Raw genomic sequence first — 12,065 nt, forward strand, 5'->3', positions numbered from 1 at the left:
TCCCAGATTTGTGGCGTCACTAGAGCCCGAATGCACGATTAATTTCGAAGCACAGTGTAACTTCATGAGTGCCACCAATGGAGTCCATTATGGAGCCTGCAGTGGAGTTCTGAAATGTAAGCATGAATGCATCACCCACAACCGGCTGCACCACAACGTGCGAGGCCTATCCATCCCGGCGCTGCCTGGATTTAGAGGACGAGAACGATGTGTCGCGCAGTCAGATCTAATATGAAGACGACCGCCACCTCATGATGGCGTTAGTACCGCTACTGCCTTATGTTACTACTGTAGTACATAATATGTTGGACAGAGCATTTAAAAAATGACACGTCAAGAAAGAAGCATCTTTATTGTTGATATATGGAATCTCAGCTAGAGACGTCCGGGTACTGTGGCGACAAGGAACTAAAATCCATGTCGATGAGTGAGTCTGTAGTCTAAACGAATGTGTATGGAGTCTGCCCTCGCTGCGGTTAAATAAGCGTTCGAACTGCGGGGATTCTTAGAGCGAGAGCAGCTTCGAAGGGGAGTTGAAACAGTCCGTGGCGGTCGAGTCGTTGTCCTCGAGCAGATCCAGGTCCAGCTCCGGGTATAGTACGTCGATCCAGGCCAACGATGCGTCCTCGTCGAACAACTGGAGCTGCTGCTTCGGCAGCGTCGTCTGCACTGTCACCATGGGATCGATCTGTTTATCGAACTGCATATCTGGAGTGGACAGTGCGCGCGTCTCCTGCTGCTTTTGCGGTGTATCTGCGCTATCGGTACTCTTAGCCGGCGACAGCGAGCGCTTGCGTGTGATGCGCCACGTCAAGGCTGGTAGGTCGCGTTGGAAGAACTGGTTGGAAAATGTGCACACGACGGCACGCGACTTGGTCCACTTGCGGAAGTGAAAGTAATTTAGCTGCCGCTGAAAGCTAGCGTACTTGCGGTGCTTAAAATACTTGGGTAGCACGTAGTCGGTCATGGCGGCCATGTCGTGAATCTCGAACGCGTGACCATCGGGTGTCCAACGTAAGATGCGTGAGCTCTCGTTGTCTAGCATGATGCGCAAGCTCTTGAGGAACGGCGCCACCTCCTTCACGGGTGTGCCGTCCGCGGGGTCCTGCTCCCAAAGGTGCGAGGGTGGCATGGTTGGGGAGACAAACTCTGACGTGGGACGTAGTAAGGCAAGCAGGCTAATAGCTGCACTACTGTACTGACAAAATTGAGTCAGTGTGGCTCCGTGAAAGTGAAAGTGAACAGAGCGCTCGGCTCCGGGTATCCGGTTGATGTGCGTCTCCCAGCCTGAGGAGCGCGCCGCGACAAGATCGACTGACGTGATGGTGTGGGTGGACCCGCTCGCTGCCCGCTAGCCACCCAAGCGGCTTGGGTCCAAGCCACGATTACGGCTGCACCCGGAAGCATCTGTGAAGCAGTGGTCGTCTCTCTTCGACAGCGGCACGATGGGCTAGCTGTGCCAAGCTAGTCTACACCATTTCCAGCTCAAGCTGAAAGTTTCTCAAAGCAAGATGAAAAACATGTAAGCAATAGCTCAATTACGTTTTGGTTGTATCGATACTGCCATTTGTCAAACTTACTAAGACACTACTTGCTTCTGAAGCAGCTTCTCCAGCAGATTATGCTGGAGAAGCGGTCCAGGCGTCTCGCACGGCGTCTCGCACGGCGTCGAATTCCGCCCGCATCGACACCAATGAGGCATTGTGGTGCCTGCTGGAGAGGGATCAAGTGAGCTGCCACCACGAGCAATACATGATGTCTGCTTCGGGCGAGGCAGTATGATATTGTGGACCATCCCTATGACTTAAAGTCCGGATCCCTCGCTGAGGGCCTCAGGGCTCCCGACGGGAGGGACCCTCGTGAGTCACGAATCGTGACGATTCGGTTGCGACGCGCTATTAGTCTTGTTTTTGGCGCCACCATGCTTGAGACCTCGTCGAAGTTGGAGTCCAACATATTGACACCCAATGTGAGTCCCAAGCATCACGCATTGCGTTAGTGTCAGTGAGACCCAGAGGGGCATCGACACCGCAGCCTGCGGTCCGCTGGGCGGGAATTGTCTGGCGTCACACAAGTTGCGTGGCAAGTTGCCAGTGGCAAATTGCCGGCAATCACGCTAACGCGGTACAGAGACCGGTGTCGCCGACGTCGGGTGTTCTCGGTGTGGAGTTCAGCTCCAAATCTCGAGCTTGGAGAGAATCTCTCCGAGATCATGCACTTGCGCGCGGGAGGGCAAAAAGTGAGCTGCCTATGCTTCACGTATACACTACGCGCACACAGGGTACTGTACATGAAAGACATGAATAGTGATCGCAACCTGGAATTTCCAAGTGGTCGCTCGGAGATCTATCGGATACAGGCTGTAAGTTATTAATACCACATGCTTCGGAAATGATCAACTCCAGATGGAGTTACAGCCTGAAAATGATCAACTCCAGATGGAGTTACCGCCTGTAGCTCCATCTGGAGTTGATCATTTCTAAAGCATGTGGCGTATCGTGAACATGAGCAAAGCTGAAGTCCAGGATGTACAGTGCATGTAGGGCCGGGTAAACGCACCATATGATGAACGCATGGACCCGAATGCAGATTCACTTTGCCCGAATGCAGACTCACTTTTCGCTTACAATTAGATAGTCTGGCAGCTTAGTCTACTAAAAGGAGGAGCTAGACGTTAGCTACAGAGGTAGGATATTTGCTTATTTCTAAGTGTTTATAACGCTTCGTGAAAATTGCACGAAGGAATCCTTTGAAAGTTGCATTTTAAGTTTTTATCTTACGTTTAGTATGCGTGACATCGGGGAATTCGTCGTTCATTCTGCAGGAAAAAGTCTATGATCAGTGTTACACTGCGCGCCAGGTTATTATGACCACCTACGTTTTGATCTGTAACTCAGTCAGTTTTACGAGTTAGCCGATGCTGTTTAGATATCCTATTTCTATCGCCAAACGCAGCATAAGACTTAATTTAACGCGTGGGATATCGCAGTTTAGAGATGGGCTAGTATACAAGCGACCGTTTTTGTCGTTGCGACCATTATTATGACCACTTGTACCCATACAAAAAAACAAGTAAGAAAGAATGATGGTCAACATGGCTACATTGGTAGTGTGTCTTGTTATCGTGCTTCTTGATGACCTCCCTGCACCTGCGCGGCATGGACTCTATCAAAGAGGCTAAGAGGGCTTCTTCGATCGAGTCCCATGCTTCGTATAGAGCTGCAGTTAACTCAGCAACAGTGAAATACTGTTTACCGTTGGCGTATACACGTCTTGTCATGATTGACCACAGGTTTTCAATGGGATTAAGATCTGGCGACCTAGCAGGCCAGTCAAGAACGTGCATATCTTGCTCGTTAAAGAACTCTTTAGTCCTCTTAGACCGGTGAATGGATGCACCGGCTTGCTGGTAGACAAAGTCAGTGCCGTAGTGCAGGTGGGCAAACGGAAGCAGATACTCGGTGTGACGGGGTGACACAGCACCTTGCGCTAGAGGAAGTTATCTTCCGAGAGTATACAAACTCTCAGTGAACGGCAGCTCACAGGTCCCCTCTTTCATTAAAGAGAGCGAAGTGACCTAAATAAGTTAGATTGTAAACTGAGTATATGTATAGGTACGTTAAGTTTGGGTTTAATACAAACTATTAGTTACCTATAGAAATGCAATGTCATTTAACCAATGGTTGGCTTTGAACGACCTTGGTACCTTGTACCAAATATCCCGGAGTATGACGTGTCATACTCCTGAAGTGTGAAGTGTCACACTTCATGTAGCCAGGGTACACTTAGGGCTACGTATTCCGTTACATCCTCCCCCACTTAGGTTCGGTTTACCGACCAATCAGAATGAAGAGGCGTTCGTCACAAACTCTCATTCTCAAAGTCGAAAACCATCGACTTGGCCGCGCGAGCGCGGCGGAGGCTCACTTCACAGTTAGAGCCTCAAGCAGCAACCTGTGCGCTCTTCGTCTAGGTCCCCACTTCGACCGTTATCATGCCTCGTGGCACTGCAAAGAGCGGTGCTAAGACACGCTCCAAGGCTGCTGCCGGTAAGGCGCAAGCCAAGAGCACTAAGCCTCACGGCAAAGGCTCTGCACTCAAGGAGGCTACTCAGGTGGCCTCCGAGGCGATCGGTTCCTCGGGTGACGCGACTGTGGACAAGCGCGCAAGCAAGCGCCGCAGTCCGTCGCCCTCGTCTTCAGATAATCGTCCGAGCCCTCGGTTCGTAGAACGTGAGTTCAACTCGGGCAGTGAAGACGATGCCGAGTCCGAGAGCACTCATGATGCTCCTGCGGGCTCTGTGGGAGGGCACAGCCCAGTGCCCAGTGAGCACAAAGATGACAGCATGCAGTCGCCCGCTAGTGATCACGGTGATCACAGTCCCAGGACCTCTGTGCGCTCTGAAAGTCCGGCCGTCAAGGCTAAGGGCGCTCCCAAAGCCGGTGGCGATGAGGAGGAGAATCCTCGCAAACGTCTCTCGCTTGCCGAGGGTCTTGCGCGCGCTAAGGCCTCTAAAGCCGAAGGCGCCAAGCCCTCAAAGAAGCGCACAACCTCTAAGTCTCCACTCCGCGAGGAGAAGGAGACTCGGCACTCCCATCGGGGCATCTTTGACTCCTCGGATGAAGAGGAGGAGAAGGAGGAAGAAGAGGAGGAGGGTGCTATCGCTGAGCCCCGGGAAGTCTCGAATGACCTCGACCAGCAGCAGGAGGAATTCCGAGCTGCCCAGCGTGTGCGTGGGGGTTCGGTGGTGGCACCCGTCAGCCAGGGAGCTGCCATCAACTCAAGAGGGTATTGGCCTCCCGAGGAGAGCTCTGGGGCTGACCTCTTCTTAGAGCTTCTCGTCGCTCCTCGTGGTCTTGTGGGCGGCCACATTTCTAGGGGCATCTATGAACGTGCCCTTGTTCAGAAAGAACAGTTGTTCGTTGACAACTTGGAGGCTGCTCGGTGTGTGCTTCTCGCGCCACACCGCATTCCCCTTAAGGACTTTACGACTTGTCGTAAGAAGCCCGAGACCCGGGGTGACCTCTATCCTCTTTGGGGATATGCCCGAGAGCTGTCCCACGTGGAGTTCTTGTGAGGACATGTTCTGGGCATGGGTGGAGTCTCTTAAGTACTCCCCCACGGAGTTACGGGAACTCCATGAAGATCAGCTGCTGTCCCGCATCCTGGACCAGCGTGATCTCCGTGTGAGGTTTGCCCACTTGATCAGCAAGCGCATGCTGCCAAGGGACATCCTGAAGCGCGCGGCTTCTAGCGCTCACGATGAGCGCGGGTACGGAATGTATTCATCGTCCGTACCCCGTTCGGTCAAAAAGCCCCGGACTACTTATGAAGCTGCCGCCTCTTCTGTTCCCAGATTGCGACAGCCTTCGGGCAGTCAATCAGGAGCCGTTCAATCGGCTCCCACGACTTCTCAGAGTGGGCATAACCCCTCCACTTCACGAGGAGCTGTCGCTTACCGCGACGCCGTTGCTCCTGAAGGATCCGCTCCACGTGGAAGTGGACCTCTCCATTCCGGTCAAGCAGGGGCGGAGGTGCCCTCGTACGAGTACGAGTACTCGGCGCCTTCCGAAAGCCACTCTCGTCCGAGTGCTCCGTCCGACACAGGGCCCTGAAGGTTGACCGCCTCCGTCAACGTGTCATCGTGCTTGAGATTGCACTTGGCCTTGGGACTGGCGGTAATGCTGCCGCCCAGGCCGGGAATCAGGGCGAGCTCGCTCGTCTTGCGGGTCGCCTGGACCTGGTGGAGCGAGAGGTCGCGAGCCTGCACCTGCGGGTGGATCGCCGGGCCTCTTCGTCCGATCTGGACGAGGCCTTTCGAATGATCCGACGGATCGAGGCTTTGTTGCCACGTCCGGAGCCGCCTGCGGCACACTCCCAGACGTACGCGTATGGTGCGTACCCGGCGTACTCAGCGTACTCGGCGTATGGCGCCGGGATCCGTTCGTATGGAGCCCCTCCGGCGTACGGTCTTGACCGCAGCCTTGCCGTCCCGACCGAGGCTTGGGTGCCTGCTCCGACGCCCTCGTCGACGACTGTGACCGGCCCTCGCTTCGAGGAGCTGGGTCAAGGGGGGACTGCGAGTCAGCAACCCCCTGCGGGTCAAAGTACCGCTTAAGACGTCCGACATAGAGCGTCGGGTGCGTCGTCATTGACTTTGGAAGGTCGATGGTGTACGACGCACCATGTCTGGCCAGGACTGCAAAAGGTCCGATGAAGCGGTGCTTCAGTTTGTTGCTGCCGACAGAGCTGACAGTGTCAAGAGGTAGGCTTCTCGTGTCTAGCAAAACTAAGTCCCCAGCCTCAAATATACTTAAGTTTCCTCTTCCTTGTTTGTCTGAGTACTCCTTTTGTTTATCTTGGGCCGCTGCCATGGCATCGCGGACCCAGCTGACAATGTTCAGCTTGGTATCCATAAAGGATTCCACCTGTTTCCGCAGCGAAACTGGTCTCACATCCGAGACCTGGGAGGAAAGGGCTTTCCGAGCCTCTCCCCTACTTAGAATAGAGGAGTCAGTGTCTCCTCGAAGGGTGAGAGCCACTCTGGGGTGGCGGAAGCCGTTCAAGTACAACGTCGTAAACCCCGTGGACGCGTGTACCGCGTTGTTGAGCGCGAACTCAACAACCGGAAGCTGCGTCGACCACGTACGTGGTGCTGCCGCGCACACACTGCGCAGAGTGTCCTCGAGCACTCGATTGAAGCGCTCTGTTTGGCCGTCTGTCTGCGGATGGTCCGCAGTGGACATCTGCAGACGAGTTCCCAGTAAAGGGAACAGCGTTTTCCAAAACGCAGCAGTGATTCGTGGGTCTCGGTCCGAGACAATTGTCTCTGGGAGACCGTGATAGCGGAACACGCCATCGACGAACAACCTTGCGGCTTGTTCGCCCGTAACAGTGACGGAACTGGATCAAGATGTACCATCTTGCTCAGCCGACACACGAACACCAAAATTCCGGAGTTGCCGTGTCCGTCGGCGGGAAGCCCAAAGATGAAGTCTAGACTCATCGACTTCCAACAATCAGTCGGTACGGGCAGGCTCTGTAGTGGAGCCGAAGAGTGCCCTGCGGGTTTGACCCGCTGACATGTTTCGCATGTCTTAACGTACCGGGCGACCCACTTGTACATGAGGGTCCACCAGAAGAACTGAGAGATCGACAGGAAGGTCTTCTCGCGACCCAAGTGGCCGCTGGAGGGAAAGTGGCCGCTGGAGGGCGCGTCGTGCGCCTCCGCGAGGATATCGAACTTTAGATCCTCGTCGTTGGGTACGACCACCCGTGGGAGATCATTGGCCTCCACCCGGTAATAGAGGAGGCCATCCTTCAACTCATATCGGTGGAGCCGTGAGCGCTGTCGCGACGAGAGCCAGTCGGACTCCGCGCTCGTTCCTGCTATACGGAACTTGACGATAGGCGCGACAGCCTCATCGTCCAGATACGCCATGCGTATCCGATCATATAGATCCGCTGCCACCCGCGTGATGTGGGCCAACTCATAGTCAGGACGCCGAGAGAGGGCGTCCGCAAGCACGTTGAGCTTGCCCGGCTTGTACTCGACGCGGAAGTTGTATATCGCGAAGAAGGACAGCCACCTCGCCATCCTTTGGGAGAGGTGAGGTGAGCTAGTCGCCGTCCTCAGGGACGTGTGGTCTGTGTAGATCACAAAGGGCCTAGAGCCCAGAAGGTGTACACGAAACTTCACAAGGGCATATTTCATTGCCAGGAGCTCCTTGTCGTGGCCAGGGTAGTTCCGCTCGGCGGCTTTGAGCTGCCTGGACTGGAACGAGATGACTCGTTCGTGTCCAGCCGTGTCGGCCTGCAGCAATGCACATCCGATGGCGTAATCGGAGGCATCGCAGACGACGCTAAACGGCTTCGTCTCGTCCGGCAGGGTTAGGACAGGGGCCTCTTGGAGACTGCCCTTGATGCTGTCAGAAGCATCCTGGTGCTCTTGCTCCCAGCGCCAGTCGACGTCCTTCTGAAGGAGGCTCGACAAGGGCTTAGCGAAGCCCGCGTACCCAGCGCTGTACTTGTGAAGGTAGTTGGCCAAGCCCAACCACTTTCGAAGATCCTTCTGGGATCGGGGCGTCGGCCATGCTGCTATGGCCTTGACCTTGTCTGGGTCAGCCCGAACGCCCACGTTGCTTACGAAGCAACCGAGAACTTTGATCTCTGGTGACGCTAAAACGCACTTGTCGATGTTGGCGTAGAGCTTGTTTGCTCGCATCACGTCCAACACTCGACGGAGGTGTCCTAGATGCACCTCCATGGCCGTCTTGCCTCTCTCGGCACGGCTATGGACGAAAATGTCGTCGAAGTACGTCTGTACGAAGGTACGCAAAGGGCGGGAACAATTGCGTCACCAGGCGATTAAACGTCGCCGGGGCGTTAGACAAGCCCTGCGGCATGACGAGCCACTCCCAAAGCATGCCGCTTGGAGTGCTTACCGCGGTGAGCGGGATGTCACTCTCGCGCATCAGGATTTGGTAGTATCCGTCTACCCAATCCAGCGCACTGTACAGTACGCTCCCGGCCATGTTGTTCAACAACACATTCTTTCGTGTGATCGGTGTTTGGGTCGGCACCGTTGCGTTGTTCAGCTTGTTATAAGCGTGAACCAGACGCCACTTTCCGTTCGGCTTACGAACGCAGAAAGTCGGCGTCGAGTGCGGGGATTTCGACTCCCGCACCATGCCTGCCTTCGCTTTCGCGGCGAAGAAGGCATCAATGACCTCGCACTGTTCGCGCGGGAGAGGCCATTGCCTCGTGACACAATACTTTGTGCCGGGCACGAGATCAATCTCGTGCCGTACGCATCGATCCGGTGGGGATTGGGTCGGTGGGTGTTTGTTCACCACGTTCGCGTACTCCGTCACCAAAGGATACACCGGATCCTTGGGGTTCTTGAGAATCTCAGAACCCAAGCGCGCCTGACGCTGCTTGTTCATGCCTTCCAGGACGTTCTCGTCCAAGACAGAGGAGGAGTTCAGCTCCTCCTGAGTGGTCTCAGGTCTCATGAGTACCATCTCAGCAATCTCTCCAGCCTTGAGGTTGGTCAGGAAAGACTCAGCCGTCATTTCCTCGAGGTGCAGTATCTCTGCAACTTCTGGCAACGGTTCCAAGTGGACACCAGATGCCTTGACGGGTAAACCTGTCTCGCCATCGAAGACGTGATAACACTCTTCCACCGGCCTTGTCGGAGGAGCCCGGGCCCTGGACTCCGAGTCGCTTGAAGCGACGTCGATCGGAACGAAGTTCGGATCCGACTTGAGGCGGTGGCGGCGTCTTTTCCGACGGCGTCTGTGACGGGGAGCTTTGCTGCCTACGTCTAGGGATGTCGTCGCTACGACATCCGAGGCACTCGTGGCCTCGTGTGGTACTGTTGTACCCACACAGGAAGCGTGTTCAACGCCTTCCTCTTCAGTTAAGGTCTGGGCGACCGCGTGTGGCACTGTGTTACCCACTTACCCACACAGGAAGCGTATCCGACGTCTTCCTCTTCAGTTAAGGTCTGGGCGACCGCGTGTGGCACTCTATTACCCACACAGGAAGCGTATCCGACGTCTTCCTCTTCAGTTAAGGTCTTGGCGACCGTGAGTGGAACTCTGTTACCCACTCTGAACACGCTGTTTTCAGTGTTCATGACAGCTGCAGCTGTCTGCGGAACTAAGTTACCCGTCTGTGGACCTAAGTTACCCACTTGGCCAGCGCCTCTTCTAGGCGCGGCCACCATCAAAACATCCTCGGAGTCGTCATATACGTCGACGACTCCCAAGCATCTGCCGGATGCTTTGGTACCCTGGCAGCCCTCGCGGGCGCCCCGGGTCCTGACAGAGGTGGGAACATGACTCACCAATGCTCTGTCGGACTGCGCAGGGCGGCTGGCACCGATTGCCTTGCCTCGCCAGTCGATCCAGGGCTCGTGCTTCTCAAGCCAGGGCATGCCCAGGATTATATCATATGGATCCATATCGAGAACAGTGAACTGTTCGAGGCTGTCAAAGTCTTCAAACTTGACAGCCAGATCCACTTGGACGTTGGGGACAGTGACGACCTTCCCATCGGCCAGTCGCACTGACACCGTCCCGTTGCCCTTGCTTTCTCTCAAATCATCGGACAACTTGTTGCTGTTACGAGCAACCGTCTGGCGGCGTGCGAAATTCTTCGACGCCCCAGAATCGATCAAGATTCTAAAGGGATGATCGTATCCCCGTACACATCCGTGTACAACGAGCAACCCGCCGCTGCTCTTCGCCGATTCGAGAGTGCGAAGACTCTCAGGGGCTAAGTCCCCGTGGTACGCGCCACCCGCGCACCCATCACGAAGACTTACTTCTTCCCCGGTAGGGCGCCCCGCCCCTACTGGTTCCCTGCGTTCCCCTGTCCCCGGGATCCTGGCTTTTGCCAGCGACCCTTGAGGACGGGCTTGGGGAAGGACCGTCTGCGGAGTCTTTCCGCGGGGCAGTCGCGCTTGAAGTGGCCCATCTTCCCACAGCCGAAGCAGCGGATGTCACGCTGTTCGGCGGACCCGAGTTCCATGGGAGCTGGTCCGTTGGGGCTTGTTCGACCGGGAGCCGACAAGGAACGTCCAGGCCACGCTGAGGCCGGCGTACGCGCCTGGAGATGGCTGTACTCTTCTTGAAGAGCCACTTGAATCGCCTCTTCAAGGGTGCTTGACTGCATTCGGAACAGCTGAGTGCGTGCGGGGCCCACTCAAAGGCCGTCCATGAACACAGTCATCTTGATGTGTTCGTTGAGTGGGTTTCCCACTAGGGACGCCGTGAGCTCCCGTATCTCTTGCACATACTCGTGCAGTTCGCGCCTTCCTTGTTTACACGCGAGGAAGCGCGAACGCTGGCGGTACTCGTAGTTTGCCGGGAGGAACGCGGCTCGGAGCTGTTCGCACAGCTGAGTCCAGGATGTGAAACATCCAGGGGATGCTGCTTCCCGAGTGTACACCCAACGCTTAGCACGACCGCCAAGGTTGGAGAGTGCAAAAGCAACACGCAGTTGCTCGGTCGAGATCAGAGCCGCGTCCTTCGCGAGCTCTACTTCTCGGACCCAGAAGTGAAGGCTCTCGCCTTCCTTCCCTTCATACGGCTTAACCTTCAGCCGTATTGGCTTCGGGTGAGGCGGATTTGCTTCCGCCGCCGGAGCCTGCAGGTTCTCCTGCACATGCGCGATGAGGTTCTGCTCGTACGCGTCGAATGCATTGACGCGCTCGAGCTGCTCAGCCGGTGTTGACACCACCAGGCTCTGCAGGGACTCCATCCTGAAGATGCCAGCCATCTTCCGAGCCGGCTCGAACTGAGAGTCGTTCAAATGGGAGAAGTCGTTCCTATCCATGGCAACGAACTTCGGAGAGGTTCAGGTAGTCTACCCGCGGTGGCGTGGATTGACTACTAGTGCTACCAAGTGTGACGAGGTCACACAGCACCTTGCGCTAGAGGAAGTTATCTTCCGAGAGTATACAAACTCTCAGTGATCGGCAGCTCACAGGTCCCCTCTTTAATTAAAGAGAGCGAAGTGACCTAAATAAGGTAGATTGTAAACTGGGTATATTTATAGGCAGGTTAAGTTTGGGTTTAATACAAACTATTAGTTACCTATAGAAATGCAATGTCATTTAACCAATGGTTGGCTTTGAACGACCGTGGTACCTTGTACCAAATATCCCGGAGTATGACGTGTCATACTCCTGAAGTGTGAAGTGTCACGCTTCATGTAACCAGGGTACACTTAGGGCTACGTACCCCGTTACACTCGGAGACTGTGTAGACGTAGTCGTCCGAGTTCTGCTTCCCATGCAGCACCGCCAGCTCGGTCTTGCCTGCGGCACTGATGCCCGCCCACACCATTACCGACCCTCCACCAGCTTGGCGTCGCTTGGTCTGCCTAGGTTGGTGGCGGATGTCCCTCCAGTAGGTCTGGAAGCCGTCGGGTCCGTCGAGATTCCACTTCTTCTCGTCTGAGAAGATGATGAACTCCCGCGACCCAGCGGCATCCGTGTTTAGGACCCTTGCCCACGCCCAATCTTCCCTTGCCTTCTTGTCCTAGGCGGAGAGCGG

The 12,065-nt window shown here is 55.4% G+C and overlaps 1 protein-coding gene across 1 annotated transcript; it reads right to left on the reverse strand.

Annotated features, from left to right (window-relative positions):
• Window positions 1–505: 505 nt before the first annotated feature.
• Window positions 506–1,132, reverse strand: PITG_14514 (HSF-type DNA-binding protein, putative; the record flags this gene model as incomplete). Its single annotated transcript, XM_002898919.1, has 2 exons — window positions 506–625; window positions 677–1,132. The coding sequence occupies 2 exons, from the start codon at window positions 1,130–1,132 to the stop codon at window positions 506–508; spliced, it is 576 nt and encodes a 191-aa protein (XP_002898965.1).
• Window positions 1,133–12,065: the final 10,933 nt, after the last annotated feature.

Source organism: Phytophthora infestans, genomic scaffold, assembly GCF_000142945.1.
Source record: "Phytophthora infestans T30-4 supercont1.34 genomic scaffold, whole genome shotgun sequence".
Classification (NCBI taxonomy): Eukaryota; Oomycota; class Peronosporomycetes; order Peronosporales; family Peronosporaceae; genus Phytophthora; species Phytophthora infestans.